The sequence below is a fragment of the Sminthopsis crassicaudata genome, chromosome 3 (genome assembly GCF_048593235.1).
Source record: "Sminthopsis crassicaudata isolate SCR6 chromosome 3, ASM4859323v1, whole genome shotgun sequence".
NCBI classification, from domain to species: Eukaryota; Metazoa; Chordata; class Mammalia; order Dasyuromorphia; family Dasyuridae; genus Sminthopsis; species Sminthopsis crassicaudata.
In genome coordinates, this window is record NC_133619.1 from 640,603,313 (window position 1) to 640,619,138 (window position 15,826).

General features: G+C 48.2%; 1 protein-coding gene across 3 annotated transcripts; it reads right to left on the bottom strand.

The window, feature by feature from the left end:
• Positions 1 to 3,458: 3,458 nt before the first annotated feature.
• On the bottom strand, positions 3,459 to 14,387 carry PLAUR (plasminogen activator, urokinase receptor). Of its 3 annotated transcripts, none has more exons than XM_074307040.1 (7): positions 14,235 to 14,387; positions 13,034 to 13,147; positions 7,323 to 7,466; positions 6,593 to 6,745; positions 6,349 to 6,483; positions 5,844 to 5,990; positions 3,459 to 5,183 (listed from the first exon to the last, which is right to left on the bottom strand). In XM_074307040.1, the coding sequence occupies exons 1-7, from the start codon at positions 14,284 to 14,286 to the stop codon at positions 4,948 to 4,950; spliced, it is 981 nt and encodes a 326-aa protein (XP_074163141.1). In that variant the 5' UTR covers positions 14,287 to 14,387; the 3' UTR covers positions 3,459 to 4,947. The 3 variants fall into 3 exon arrangements, with proteins under 3 accessions (XP_074163141.1, XP_074163142.1, XP_074163143.1); XM_074307041.1 differs by having other exon boundaries at positions 7,323 to 7,463; positions 14,235 to 14,369; XM_074307042.1 differs by having other exon boundaries at positions 6,349 to 6,480; positions 14,235 to 14,369.
• Positions 14,388 to 15,826: the final 1,439 nt, after the last annotated feature.

Sequence of the window (15,826 nt, forward strand, 5' to 3'; positions counted from 1 at the left end):
CCTAGCTGTGTGACCCTGGGCAAGTCACTTAACCCCAGCCTCAGGGGGGAAAACAATCATATCACCTTGGAAGAACTGAAAACTTACAAAACCCCAGAGCTAGCTCTGAGAACAGCAGCAAGAAAGGCCTGAAGCTTGGGATAGTGCTCCCTCCACCCCTGGGAGCAGAGCCCCACTTTAACACAGAGATAAGAGGCAAGAAATAGGCTGGAAAATGAACAAATCACAACAAAACAGAATCAGACAAAGTTATTATAGAGACAGGGAAAATCTAAATATAAACTCAGAAGAAAACAAAGGTAAAACTTCTCTATCCAAAGCCTCAAAGAAGAATGTGAATTGGTCTCAGACCCCAAGAGAATTCCTGGAAGAGTTCAAAGAGGGTCTTAAAATAAGTTAAGATATATGATGATCAATTCTGATGAATGTGGCTCTTTTCAACAATGAGGTGACTGATGCCAGTTCCAATGATCTTGTGATGAAGAGAGCCAGCTACACCCAGAGAGAGGACTGTGGGAACTGAGTGTGGATCACAACACAACATTCTCATTCTTTTTGTTGTTGTTCGCTTACATTTTGTTTTCTTACTCATTTAATTTCCTTTTTGATCTGATTTTTTTTTTGTGGAGCAAGAGAATTATATAAATATGTTTATACATATTGGACTTAACATATATTTTGACATGTATAATATATATTGGATTGCTTGCCATCAGGGGTGGGGTGGGAGAAAGGGGGGAAATGCTATGCAAGGGTCATTGTTGAAAAATTATCTGGGCATATGTTTTGAAAATAGAAAGATTAAAAAATAAGTAAATTAAGAGCGAGAAGTGAAAAATTTGAAAAAAAAAAAAAAGAAAGTTATGTAAGAAAATAATGAAAAAAAATCAACAGCTTGGTAAAGGAGGCATAAAAATGCTGAAGAAAATAGTACATTAGAAAACAGAATAGATCAAATGGTAAAAGGCACAAAAATCCATTGAAAAGGAGAACTCCTTAAAAAGCAGAATTAATCAAATAAAAAAAAAGAGGTTCACCTCTTTCTGTTGTTGTTTGCTTGCATTTTTGTTTTTCTTCCCAGGTTAATTTTTAACCTTCTTTCTAAATTCTATTTTTCTTGTGCAGCAAGATAATTGTATAAATATGTATACATAGATTGTATTGAAGATATACTTATGGGACTACCTGCCATCTAGGAGAGGGGGTGGAGGGAAGGAGGGGAAAAGTTGGAACAGAAAGTTTTTGCAAGGATCATTGTTGAAAAATTATCCATGCACATGTTCTGTCAATAAAAAGCTATAATAAAAAAAAGAAGGAAAAAAAAGAGGTACAAAATCTCACTGAAGCAAATCATTTCCTTAGAAATTAGAATTTGTCAAGTGGAAGCTTATGATACCATGTGACATTAAGAAACAAAAAAGCAAAATGAAAAGAATGAACAAATAGAAGAAAAAGTGAAATATCTCATCAGAAAGACAACTGATCTGTAAAATAGGTTGAGGAGAGATCACTTAAGAATTATTGGACCATCTGAAAGTCATGATAAATGAAAAAAAAAAAAAAGCTGACATATCAGCTTTTTTCAAGAAATTATTAAAAGAAAATTTCCCTGGTTTTTTAGAAGCAGAAAATCAATTAGAAATTGAAAGAATCTATCAGTCACCTCCTGAAAGAGATTCCAGAATGAAAACTAGTCAAATTCCAGAGTTGCTGGGGATAAGGAGAACATATTACATGCATCAGAAAAAAAACAAGTATCCTAGAGCCACAATCAGAATAACACAAGATTTAGCAGTTTCTACTTTAAGGGACTGGAAGACTTGGGATATGATATTCCAGAAGACAAAAAAGCTAGGATTACAGCCAAGAATCACCTACCTAGCAAAATTAAGTATAAGCCTTCAAGAAAAAAAAGGATATTCAGTTAAATAGAGGATTTTCAAGCATTTCTGATGAAAAGACCAGAAATAAATAGAAAATTTGACTTAAATCATATAACCTTGGAAGAACTGAAAACTTACAAAACGCCAAGAATCAAGAGAAACATAAAAAAGTGAAGAAAAAAGAGAAAGCATAAGGGATTCAAAAAGGTTAAATTGTTTACATTCCTACCTAGTAAGATGACATTTAAAATTCCTAAGAACTTCTCTTTGTTAGGGCAGATTGAAGGAATAGACATAGATGGAAGGCATTTGAGTCAAATGTGAGGAAATGATATTTAAAAATATAAAATTAAGGGGTGAGAAAAGGAATGGATGGGGAGAAGGGGACAGGGAGAATCAGAATCAGAATGGGGTAAATTATCTTGCATAAAAGAGATGTGAAAGCTTTTACACTAGAGGAAGAGATGAAGGAGGTAGGGGAGAGTGCTTGTACCTTACTCTCATCAGATCTGGCTCAAAAAGGCAATAACATACACATTCAGTCGGTTATAGAAATCTATATTACCCTATAGGAAGATAGGAAAGGAAGGGGATAAGAGAAGGGAGGGGTTGATAGAAAGGAGGGATGATTGGGGGAGGTAACAGGAGCAAAATGCTTCTAAGGCTGGACAAGGTGAAAAGAAAGAGTCGGATAAATAGGAGAGGAAATAGAATAGAGGGAACATACAGTCATCAATTATAACTGAAGAATATTTGTAGCAAGTTTCTCTGATAAAGGCCTAATTTTTTGAATATTTAAAAAACTGAGTCAAATTTACAAAAATATAAGCCTTTCCCCAATTAATAGATGGTTTAAAAGATATGAACAGGCAGTTATCAGACAAAACATTCAAGGCTATCAATAGTCATATGAAAAAATACTCTAGATCACTATTGATTAAAGACATGCAAATTAAAGTAACTCTGAGGGACTATCCCACACTTATCAGATTGGCTAATGTGACAGAAAAGGAAAGTGATATATATTGGAGAGAACATAGAAAAAATGAGACACTGATGCATTGTCAGTGGAATTGTAAACTGATTCAACCATCTTGGAGGGTAATTTGAATCTATGCCCAAAAGGCTAAAAAACCATGTATACATCCCCTTTGACCCGGAAATACTGTTATTAAGTCTATAGTCCAAGGAAATAAAAATCAAAAAAGAAAAGGACCTATATGTACCCAAAGATCAATAGTAGCTCTTTTAGTGGTGGCAGAGAACTGGAAATGGAGGGGAATGGCTGAACAAATTCACTATTATGATGGAATTCTAATGTGCTATAAAAATGATGAGCAGGATGCTTTCAGAAAAACCTGGGAAGATTTACAGGAACGGAAGCAAGGGAAAATGAACAGAATCGGAAGAAAATTGTACCCAGTAATAGCAATATTGTTTCCCGTGATCAACTGTGAATGACTTAGCTGTTCTCAGCAATACAATTATCTAAGACAATTCTGAAAGACTTAAATGAAAAATGCTAGCCACCTACAGAGAAAGAACTGATGGAGTCTGGATACAGATGGAAACATATTTTTTGCTTTCTTTATTTTTCTTGTTTATTTTTAGTCTGTTTTCTTCCACAGCATGACTAATATGGAAATAGGTTTTGCATGACTGCACACATATAACCTGTGTCAAATTGTTTGCCTTTTCAATAAAAGGCTAGGCGAGGGAGAGGATTTGGAACTCAGGAATTTTAGAAAATGAATGTTAAAAATTGTTCTTACATGGAATATGGAAAAAATAAAATATTAAATAAATATATATTTAAAAAATCTTGCCATTCAGTAGATTGCTGAAAAGAATAAAAAAAAAAACGAAGTAAAAAAAAATCACCTTCACAAGTACAAGATGGAGAGGATTTGCCTGAAAAAAGCAAACAAAGACATTTGATGACTTTCAGGGCCCTGCAAGTTCAATATGAATCATAAGTATTAGGGGCTGCTGAAAAAACTTAGTTCCTTCTTGGGCCGCACAGAGAGGGCCCAGCTTCCAGGAGGAGGGAGGTGAGTCACTCGGTCCTGTCCGGGTCACGCCATTCTGGGACACCAAATTTAAGGAAAGCAGCATTCTGGGTGGTGGAGGCCATTGAGGGCATCCCACTTGAAGATCATATGATGATTGTGGGCATGTTTAGCTGAAAGGGACAGAAGAAATGTCTTCCACTCTCCCAAGGGATGCTCTGGTCAAGAAGGGGACAAGTTGCAAAGGCGAACATTGGTTCAGTGTCAGGAAGAACACACCCGAAATGAGGGCCCTCCCAGATCAGAACGGGAACTCCCACTGAAGAGCTCCTTGCGGGGGCTCATTTGGGAGATGGTTCCATTCTCCTCTTGACTCTCAGAGAACTTAGCTGCCATGTTCTGGACCGGACCCCTTCCTCCTGCCCAGCAGGTGCTTTTAAAGGTGGTCTTCTCCTCTTAGCTCCTGGAGGGAGCGACTCTCCTTCCTTCTGCTTTTACTTGCAATCCCCCATTTAGATTGCAGTCCAGTACACAGTAGATGCTTGATAAATGCACGCGGCCTGTGGGTCCATCAAATATCAGCTAATGGCTGGCTGTTGGACGCAGAGCTTCCCTAAGAAGGCTGGGATGTTGTGCCCCCTGCTGGGGCAAGTCCTCTCCCAGAACACCATGGGAGCCACGTCCTGCTCCTTTGCTTGTGGGGCAGGGAGGTGGAGTGCCCAAGTAACAGTCCTGATCTCAGGACGGGCCCGGGAAGGGTCACCCAGCAGAACAGGCATTTGAGGCCCCTCTAGCCTTTTCCTTCCCTCCGGGAGCTGGCTCCCTATGCCAGTTCCCATGGCCTCCCTTCCGAAGGCAGGGCCAAGAGGCCATTGGGGAGGTCCCACCCTCACTGTTCAGCCCGTGCACCGGTCACCGTGGCCGCCGATGTCCAGGGCCTGGGCCTCCCGAGGGCTGAGGTGAGGGGGCTTCAATGCCAAGATTCCTAAAAAAGCTTCTATCACACACAAAACATTAAGTTATGATGGGGGGAGGGAAGCAGGATGGGGCTGGGCTCAAGTCCGCATCAGCAGCAGGAGAGGTAGGCCCAGGGCAAGGGAGACAGGCGGGGCGCTGGGCCCTGCCCCGCTCCTCCGGGGGCTGGCATCTCGGGTGGCGGAGTTGCACTCACTGCTGAAGCAGCAGAAGGTCTGGGGCTGGGCCAGGTCAAAGAAGGTGGCGGCCAGATGGGGGGCCTGGCACCAGGCGGGCGCCACGCAGCCTCGGATGGTGTAGCCGGGACCCCAGTGTTCTGTGGGAGCACAGGGAAAGGAGGGGTCAGCGGCTGAGCCTGGCGGGGCCGGCTCCTCCTGTGCCCCGAGGGTTGGGGCTCTGCCCCAGCGTGGGCATCTGAACCATGGCCGCCTGCCCTGGGCCTTGGGGCGGGAACAGTGGGAGTGCGAGCTGGTGTGTGAGTGAGGGAGTGTGAGTTGAGTGTGTGAGTGTGCATTCAGGGAGCTCCCTGTAGCCCCCACCCCTTATCCCTCTCCAGGAAGTCCTCCCTTTCTGAAGTTTGGTGATTCTCTCTATCTCGGAGCCTTCCTTAGAGAGTCAAAGGATCCTGACCCCTCAGAGGCCACCAGGTCCTCCTTTACAGGAGAGGCAGCTGAGGCCCATGGTCACAGAGGAGCGGGATCTGAATCTGAGCCCAGAACATGATATGCTGAACTAAGGGACCCTGCCTCTTCCTTCCATCCCAAGAAATCTTTACCCATTGGGTGTCCTGCCCTCCCCTTTCCCCATAAGAAGTTACTCCTCCTCCTCCCATAGGAATTTCTGACTCAGTTTCCCCATTTTGCAGTGAAAGGTTTGCAGTGCAGTCTCTAAAGGTCTGCCTGCCCTTTGACCCCGTGTCCTTCATGTCCCCTTCCCGCAGGGGCTCCCTTCCCCACCCTCAGGGGTGGATCCTTACTGTGGGTGCCGGTGGCTTCAAAGCACCTATTCATAGGGCCCCGGCAGGCAGTGAGGGTTGTCTCCTCTGGGGAGCAGCCGTGGGTCCCGTTCCCCTCGCAGCTGTGACACTGAAGCTCATTCAGGGGATGGTCCGAGAGTTTCATCACTGGGGGCAACGAGGGGAGAGAAAAGAGGTGGGTCCCTGAGCCCAAGTCCCCAGGAGCCCATTCCCTTTCTCCAGATGCCCTGGAGGCCCGCCTGACCTTCCTCCCTCCTTCTGCTCCCCTTCACTTTCTCTCCTTCCTCCCCCTCCTCTCCCCTGTTCCCTCCCTTCCACCTTCCATTCACCTTCCACCTTCCCTTCTCTCTCCCTCCCTCCCATCTTTCATCCTTCCTCCCTTCTACTTTCTCTTCTCCCGCCCTTCTTTCCTCCTTCCTCCCTCTCTCCTTCCATCTCCCTCCCTTCCACCTTTCCTCCCCCTCCCTCCCTCCTCCCTTCCACCCCTCCTTCTCCCTTCTCTCACTTGGGCCACTGATGCACTGGCTGTAGTTGCAACATCTCAGTAACAGAAAAGTCTCGTTGTTGTGGAAGCCGACAGGGCCGGGGCAGTCGGGAAACGTCCCACAGCCACGCACATAACGCTCATCCAAGGGACCTGCTGTTGAGTCACATGGGGGGGTCAGTAGTGATGGGTGGGAGAGGGGCTCAGGAGGGGGAGAGGGAGAGGGAGAGAGCGATTAGGGGGGGCGTCCCCCACCCGCACTCACCTTCAGGGCTGATTTGGGTGATCCTCTCCAAGCACTGGTCTGAGGGGTCTGGGCAGCGAAGGGGCAGGGTCCGGCCTCGTTCACAGCTTTGGTCAGAGGAGGCACAGGACTCACACTCTAAGGTCCGAGTCCCAGGGAAAGTAGGGCTGGGATCTGAATCGGGGAGAGGGAAGACAGTAAGTCTGATGGCCCCAGGTAGGTGGGAGGGGGGGAGAGAGAGAAGGAGAGAGAGACAGACAAGAAGGAGGAGGAGGAGAAGGGGGAAGAAGGGAGAGAAGGAAGAGGAAGAGAAGGAAGAAGAGGAGGAAGAGGGGGGACCTACTCTAACATCTTTCACCTGGAAGCTGCAGGTAGAGAACTTTTCTGAATTTATAAGTTTTATAACTTCCTTGCCTGATTTCTCCAGCCTGAGGTCTCGTTCACCTGTATTCTAGGCTCAAAAATCTCTCCCGGTTCTGCCATTCCATGATCTAAGGTTCTGTCCAGCTTTGACCACCTACATCTTTTCTTCTCAGGCCCTTCCTGGCTGTGACTTTCTATGTGCTAAGGTTCTGGGCCTGAGGTCCCTTCCGGTCCTGCCATTGCACATTCTATAGTCCCTCTCATCTCTGAGACCCTCTAGGTTCTCCACCAGTCATTACAATCTGTGTTCTAAAAGCCCTCCCAGTTCTGCACTCCTCCAGGCCGACTCCTCCTCCTCCTCGGCTCTGGGCAGGCCAGACCCACTCACGGGCTTCCAGTTCGTTGCAGAGGTCAAAGTCACACACGGTCTCCTTGAGCATGATAATCTCCTGGCTCGTGCGGTAGGACATGGAGCTGTTCTCTTTTCCCATTTCGGTACAGCCTCTTACCACCACCTCCAGGTCCTGGCCTTCTGGGGAGAAAATACGTGCAGGGAGACACGTCAGCCCTTCCTCGGTCTCCTGGTAGCTCACCCAGGGACCCAGGGCTTTCCATCCTTTGCTACCTCTCTGATTGGAAGCTTCACGAGGGCAGGGCCTGCAGCAAGTATAGTGCTCTGCACACAGTAGGGGCTTAATAAATAGCAGTAAGACAACAATAATGGCTATTTATTGAAATTTGTCGAAATATTGGGGAGAAAAGAAGCATGTGAGTTATGTATAGGTCAAAGGTGGGAACTGAGACCTAGAGGGAAAAGGGATTCAATCTAGTTTCTAAGATGGGTCTCAACCTTGCACCGCTAATTTGGATAAATAATATCATTGGGCCATTATGGAGCATCAACTCTGCCCTTCACCCAGGGTTTGACTGGAACGTGGGCAAAGGGAACAAGAGACCCGAGCCAGAACAGTGGGAAGTCAAGAAAGGACAAGTGGAAATGTGGAGTCATGTGGAAAAGGGGGCACTTTTCTTCTGCAGGGGAGAGATACACTGGTTTTTTGGGTTTCTAGGAATATGGACATTTATCCCTGGAATAAGTCAGAAGACAAAGATGGGAAGAAGAAGGCAATTCCAGTAGACGTTGGGTAGAATACACCATCTGCATCCAGAAAAAGAATTGTGAAGATTGAAATAAATCAGCACATAATTTGTTCACTTTTTTTCTCTCCTGTGGTTTTTTCCTTTTGTTCTGATTTTTCTCTCCTGACATAATTCACAAAGAAATATATATTTAAAGATGTCTAACAAAAAAAAAATAAAAAAGAGGGGAAGAAAAATGGTGGTCGGTGCTTTCCTTCTGAAGATCTTGCCAGGGGTGCTAACGTTCAGAATGAAGTAGGTAGGTAAGAAAGGTGGTGGTTGGGTGTGGTTATGGATACTAAGAATCCTGGGAAGATTTCTATGTATTTATGAAAGGTGAAAGGAGCAGAACAAGGAGAACAATTGATAAATAACAACAACATGGTAAGAACCGAAGAACTTTGAAAGACCTTGAAATTCTAATGAACACAATGAGGAACCATGACTCACTGATGATGAAGGTGATAGCCTCACACCTAACAGAGAGGTGACGGGTTCAAGATCCAAAAAAGAGGCACATTTGGGTGCCATGGATAATGCAGAAATTTGTCTTTGTTAGTTTATTAATGTTTGTTATAAGGGCTTTCTTTTTTTTTATTTCAGGGATGGTAATCCCCCCAAAACAAGTTTTTTTAACTTGTTTTTTAACTTGTTCATTGAAAAATAAAATAAAATGGTGAGGGGAACTATATGGCAGGGAAGGATAGATACTAAAGAATGAATAGGAGGGCCGCTGTCCAGGATGGATCCTGATACCTAACCACAGAATGCGAGTAGAGCTGCTTGGATTTTACCCGTTTTCTTTGTCAAGAAACATCCCTTCTAGACTATAAAGGCCAGATTGAAAATAAAAGTTTGTGCTCAAGAAAAATAAGGAAGCAGGAAGAAGAAACTAGTTAGCCCTAGTTCCCTGAGCCGAACTATAGCCTCAACAGGATTCACTCAATAGTGGATAGAGAATAGGCCTAGAAAAGGGCAAAAATCATCCCAAGATTTTGACTGATTCTGTTTCTGGAATGTATAATGAAAGAGAGAGCTATGGAAAATCTAGGAAAAAAGCAGTCATTACAGCAGTGGTTTCCACCAAACTGGGAAGTCATTTTGAGGCTGACTTGGTTGCCCTTTTTTGACAAAGTTCCTAAACTGAGAGATTAAAGGAATGCATTTAGTGTAGCTCCCCCCGCCCCCAACAAGGGGATAATGAGTTCAAGGGTTATAACTCTGGAAAACTCAGCAATGGTGGCGATGTGGAAAGCATCATCCTATCATTGGTGGACATCCTCTGTGGGATGGAACTGCGAAGCAAGGCCATGAGAGGGTTAGCTTGGGAAGGGAAAAGTCCGTAACTCCCTTTAGAGGCAGTTAATCTATCAGAAAGATAGTGGCTGAGGTGAATTGGAAGCCATTAAGTGACCCAGTGATTTGCCATTAATGGTTAGGAGTCCACTCATGAGAAGATCTCCAGTGGAATATCCCAGTGGTCTGTCCTTGGCTCTGTGCTGTTTAGTATGTTACCTTATGTGGTGTTGACAGTGGGGGGAACCTCTGATTTTTTACCATGTCTTTCCACCGAGGTACACTCTCCAAAGCTACACGTTGTAGCAAATCATAAGCCCCCTCACACCCCGGTTATACGTATAATATGTTCATGCGACAACATAATACTAACAATGCATAATTATAGCTAGCATCTGGATAGCACTTTATGATATTATCTCATTTATTCTTAACAACTCTGGGAGGTGGGGGCTACTAATAGCCCCATTTTACAGATGCAGAAAATAAAGTAGGCAGAGCTTAAGTGACTTTTCCAAGATCACACCATTAGAAAGGGTCCAAGGCAAGATTTGAACACTAGACTCCAGTCTTCTGCCGCCCAATCCCTGTTATCTCAATGACAGAATTTCCAATGACCTTGACGGTCTGTGGGATGTGGTGGGAACAGTGGTATATTTGGCAACAGATGAAGTGGGTGGAGATCTTGGCCAAGTCACTTCCCAATCTGTGCCTTCATCTTTAAAACAAGGAGCGTCACCTTTGAGTTCCTCAAATCCACGAGTCCGTGGACACTGAGTCAAAGCTAACTCTACGGCATTCAGCAAGGGTTGTAAACAGAGAGAAATCAACGGATTTAAGATGGAGAAAGCTTGGTGAGACAGAATTCTGTCTGCCAAACATCTGGGGGGTTTAGTGGACTGCCAGGGCAGGATGACTCATTAGTGTGGTGGGGCAGCCGCAAAAACCAATGGGATCCTGGGAGGGGCGGGCTGGGCTTCCACAAGGAGGGGGGTGAGGGTCCCACCCTTAATTGAGGCCATGTTTTGGATTCGTGTCTAGCTCTGAGCGTGACAGTTCAAGAAAGATAATGGAAAGCGTCCAGTGGAGAGGATGGTAAAGGACCATTGTGTCCATATAGGAGGATCAGATGGAACTGGAAGGATTAATGGACCTGGGAGATTTAGCCTGGAGAAGAGAAGACTTGGCCAAATAATGGAAGGCTTGTCATGTGGAAGAAGGATGAGAACTGTCCTGTCTGACCTCAAAGGGCAGGATGGGAAGGAGACTTCAGCTCCCATACAGAAAAACCTAGCAGGCATTTATTAGTGGAATAGGCTGCTTCTGGGGGCAATCAGTCAATAAGCATTTATCGAGCTCCTGCTGTATGCAAGGCACTGGTGCTAAGTGCCGAAGATGCAAAGGCACAAAAACCCAAACCAAGCCGAACCAAACTCAGTCTTCTCCCCTGGAGGAGCTCACAGTGTATTAGGAAAAGACAACATACAACTATGTACATGCAAGATATTTATACTGTAAATGGAAAGGAGCCTCAGAGGGAAGGGTTAGTGAGAGGATAAGAGATCCTGTAGAAGGTCAGATTTTAACTGAATCTTGAAGGAAACCAGGAAGTGGAGGTGAGGAGGCAGAGCATTTCCAGCCAGTGGAAAATCTGCAGAAGGAATGGTTTGTTCCAAGGACAACCTGGAAGCCGGTATCACCGAATTGGAGAGTTACATGGTGGAGAAATAAGATGCATGAAGACAGGAAAGTGCCAGGGTTATTTTTTCTTTTCTTTTTGGTAAATAGAGCTCAAATGACTTGTCCAAGGTCATACTGCTAGTGAGTGTCTGAGGCTAGAAACAATTTCAGGTGTCCTACAAGTCTAAGGTTCTACTTTAGAAAGCTTTGAGAAGCCTCAATGGGGAAGGAATATGGAGGTAAGAAAGAGAAGAGAAAAAACATTCTGAAATATCATTAGGGGGAGAGGGAGAAGGGAAGCAGAGAAAGACCCAGAGTCTGGAAGATCATGGGGGAAGGAGGTTGGGATAACCCAGATGTTTTATCGGGGATTTTTTTTTTTTTCAGGAATAGATCCTTCCAGTTTTTGCGATTCTATGAAGCAAATCAATCTTCAGGAATAATGTTGAGGTTTGTAGATTGGAAAGAAAGACTAAGTCTGGCTCTGAAGGCTATACTATTTTGAAAAGGGACGGAATAGAAAAATAGGCGTCAGCTAGCACTGCACAAGAAGATTTTTTTTTTTTTTAAGAGATGGGAGGGGAAGCAAGATAAAAGAGATTTCGAAAGGAGATTAAGAGGTTGAAACAGAAAACAGAAGTTATATGTAGAAAGAAGAATGGTCTACCACAAAGGAAGAAATAGATGAGAAGTTTGGGAAACAGCCTGCTAGCCCAGCATGGAGGACTGGAGGAACTGGGGATTATGGGTACCTTCTAAACTGGCTGTCCTCCAGTTGCTCCTCATCTCTGACACTTAAAACCCCTCAGTGGCCTTAAAATTTTCCTCCTACAGGAAACGATTCCTCCTCTTCCCCATTGCTAGTGTTCTCCTGGAACCCCAGAAATCACTTCCACTATATTTTCCTGGTCTTGTACATGCTGTTTTGCGCTGAGGAACACTAGGGGGCACAGTAGAATGCTGGACACTGAGTCAGGAGGACCATGAAAGACATTTTCCAGCTGTGTAATCTTAAGCAAGATATTTAACCTCTGTCTCATTTTTTTTTTTCCAGCTGTGTAATCTTGGGCAAGATACTTAATCCCTCTGGGTCTCATTTTTCTCATCTGTAAAATGGGGATGATAATAGCACCCGCCTCCCAAGAGTCAAGTGAGATATTTGTAAAATGCTTTTCCAGCCTTAAAGTCTTAAAGTGAATTTACCATTAGGAATTCTAATTCCTAACTGATGGGTCAATTTCTTTCTCTGAACTTTAGAGACTTAACGCTCTTCTAGCTCAGACGCATTATGATTTTGTAAACTGGGGTTTCGAGAAATCTAGGAGGGGGGAGAGACAGTGACTGAAGATAATAAAGCCAGTGATGGAGTCAGCTTGCAGGGAGGAGGCTAGCCTCAAGGTACTAGTGGGGGGGCGGGATGCAGTTTGGCCAGGAACCCAAGCTAGCGGCAAAGACCCGCTTCCATTCTAGCTCCTCCAGGGCCTTGCTGGTGCCATTTGGCAAAACCTCCTCTCCTTGGCCTCCGATTTCCCTTGGTAAGTGAGAACTGGAAGGAATGATCTCTAGGGTCCCGCTAGGACTATTTTATTGGGAGGCTTGAGATCTGGGAGAAGTGGTAGAGACCAGGCTTCCGCCCTGCCCTCAAAGGAGATTTCCCTGGGACACTTAGGCAGGATTCCTCTAGTCCCGAAAGGAAGGCCACGGATTGGTCCAAATTGAGCTGGTCCTCAGCCTGGCTCCCCCTGCTCCCACTTCCTATTTTCATCTCCTTCGGGCTTGGCAGGGCAACTGGGTTCGGCGTTCAAGGCCTTTGACATCCTGTCTCTGTCTAAGTGACTGTATCCTTGGGCAGCTAATTCGCTAAGGGCTCTGGGAATTTCTCGGTTTCCCCTCCCACCTTTGTCTGCTTCATTGGGGTCTTCTAGAGACAAGGGCTGGCCCTCCCCGCCCCTAGAGGGAGGAGGGGCGCGGGTCCGGGCTCACCTTTCCAGCGGTTGCGGTACACGGTGGTTCGGCACAACTCCTGCCCGGGGAGGCACTCCTCGACGGTGCACGGCCCGTGGCTCTCACAGTGGTAACAGCTCAGGCCCGAGCAAACTGGGGAGACGCGGGGCGTCCGTGAGAGGGGTGCTGGGGCCGGGCTTCCGCTAGCCGAGCCTCCGGCTCAGTCTCCGCCCCCCCGTCCCCCCCCCCTGCGCCGTCCCTACCCCTCTCAGCCTCCCCAAGTCTCTCCCATCCCTGCCCTCCCGCTCCCCCCCATCCCTTCGCGGCTTCTCATGTGCGTTCTTTCCCTGCCCTGCCTTAGCACCCCTCACTCGAGCTCTGCCCTCCCCCCACCCGTATTCTGCCCCCTCCTAGATCCAGCCCTAGGCCCTATCCCAGCGCCCCAGCCCCCCCAGCCCTGACTGTTCCCACCCCCACCCCTGGATCCTGGCCGCCTTCCCCGCCCCTCCCCCCCCCTGGACCCTCTTTCGTGGTTTACTCACATCCCCAGCTGCGCTTCCCTAGGGTTACTCACCCCCCCCCCCCCGTGGCTGCTTCCTTCCCGCACCCCCCCCCCCCCAGCTTGACTAAGTTCCTCTATGTCCGGTTTCCCAATCCCGCTCTGACTTGAGTGCGGGCTGGCGGGGGAGGGGGCGGGAGGACACCCCCCAGAAGCGTCGCCAGCGTCCGGTCCCTCCGTGGGAGCCCTCCCGTCGGGCCCTCGGGAAGCCCAGCGCCCGCCCACCCCCCGCGCCCACAGGGCTGCCCTCCTCCTCTTCCCATCGTCCGTCTCTCCCTCCAAAGGGTCCCTGACAGCCCGACTTCTCCGGGTCCTCAGAATCTGAGCCCGAAAGCCAGGGCCGGCAGGTGACCCCCCCCCCCCGGCCAAGCCAGAGACGCCCCGTCCCCGCCGTGACTCAGTTCCCTCATCTTTAAAATAACGGGCTGGGGTCAGCCGGCTGACAGCCCCAGAGCGGTGAGGAGAGGGCCCCTGAATGAGGGAGTGCCGGGGCCCTGAATGAGGGAGTGCCCGGCCCCTGCTGCTCGCCTCTCTCCCCCTTTCTCTAGCATGCTTTTTCTCTTCCTGAGTTTCAGTCCGTCTTGGGCTCCCCTCGGGAGAACAACGCGAAGAAGGCTCTTTCCTCCTCCCTTTCTCCAGAAACTCCAGAATCCCCTTCCCAGAATCCTCCGGGTCACCCACCTGGAGCCCGGGCCGAAGCCAGCCACAGGAGACACAGGGTCAGCGCCCTCATGTCCAGTGAGCTGCAAGCGCTCTCCCTCGGCGCCGGCCGGGACTGAGCTCCAGCCGAAGTGTTCCCGTCCCTAGAGGGAGGTTTCCAGCGCTCCTCCCCGCGGCCCCGGGAACTCCCCGCCCCCCACTTTCCGCCCAGCCCGGGCCGCGGCTCCTCCCCGCCCCCCTCCCCCGCCTGCGGCTACCTGGCTCTTTCCTTCCCACCTATTCTGGGACGGGTCCCACGGCCCAGCGCCCCCGACGGCCGCGAGGCCTCCCGCCTGCTTCTCTCTCCTGGTGCCCTCCACTCGTCCTGCCCTTCCGACGCTTTCTTCGCTGTGCCTCGGTCTGCTCTGGCACCTGCCGGAGTCTTCCCCTCGGGCTGCCTCCCTCTGCGTCTCGCTCCTCGCCTTGTCCTCTCCAAGTCTCAGTTTCTCAGCCATTCTTAGCGTCTGCCACACCATTTCTTAATGACCTTTGCTAAACAGTGTTGTAGCGGAGGGTGCTGGGTCCGAAACCAGGAAGACCTGAATTCAAATCTAGCCTCAACCACTTCCTCGCTGTGTGATCCCGAGTAAATCAATTAATCTGTGAGCCTCAGTTTTATCAACTGTCAAATGGGAATAATAAAAGATCGGCTTGGTGATTGAGGCTTAAGTGAGATGATATTTGTCAGGTGCTTAGCCCTGGGCCTGGCACTTAGCAGGTACCCTTCCCATCCTCCTCTCTTCCTCTATGGGTCTCAGGCTAGCTCTCCTTGTCTCGCCGTCCAGTGTGAATTTGTTCTTTCCCCATCTCCCCCATCAGCGTCTCTCCCTCAGTCTATTTCCCCTGTGTTTGTCTTTCTTCCCGTCCAGGGCTCTCCATCGGTCTCCACCTGCGTCTCTACAGTCGCGGCTGAGTCAGGGACAGCACCAAGTGCCTCCGGGAAGGCCCAGGGCTGCCGATACTGGATGTGTGACTGACTGAGTCACACGGGGCTGGGCCAGCTCCACCCCAACTGCGTATAAAACTCAAATTCCTAGCCAGAGGACCTTTGTACCTAATATGGCAGTCTTCTAGAGGGAGAGACTTTGAGAGAAAGAAAAGTGGTTATAAGGAGACGCATCCTGGAACTGAGACTCCAAGCCCAGGTGGAGAGCTGGCAGGTGGGGTGTGGTGTGAGGGCTGAGTCAGGTCTCCGGCTCTGTTTCCCCCCAGGAAGTGACCTCAACTTTGGCTATCCCAGATCAGGCGTGTGCACCCTGACCCCTGGCCTCCATCTTCAAATCTCCCCTCCCTTCCAGCCCCAGGCCCACTGTTCCTCTCCCAGGCGGCACAGAGCCAGACTGACAGACACAGGAAGTAGAGGCACCTAGCCGGTCTGCGGCCCTGCGTGATGTCCCATCTGTCTCCGGGCCTTTGCCTGGCTCCTATGGGGAGGATCTATACCCGGACCTCCCTGCCTCCTTGGAAACTCCTCCTTCACGAGGCTGTTCCTAATCCCCTCCTTTGGTGGCTAGTACCTCCTCCCCCTGCTCCAGATAAACTTGGATTTACCGATGTGGTGGGACCTCAAGGGC

Bases quoted from the DNA above. Each gene is read 5' to 3' on its own strand.
- PLAUR (XM_074307040.1), bottom strand. From the start codon at position 14,286: ATGAGGGCGCTGACCCTGTGTCTCCTGTGGCTGGCTTCGGCCCGGGCT. The intron at 5,991-6,348 runs GTGAGAGAAGGG...CGTTGCCCCCAG, and splicing joins CCAGTGCATCAGTGGCCCAA to TGATGAAACTCTCGGACCAT. The intron at 5,184-5,843 runs GTAAGGATCCAC...GTGCTCCCACAG, and splicing joins TGAAGCCACCGGCACCCACA to AACACTGGGGTCCCGGCTAC.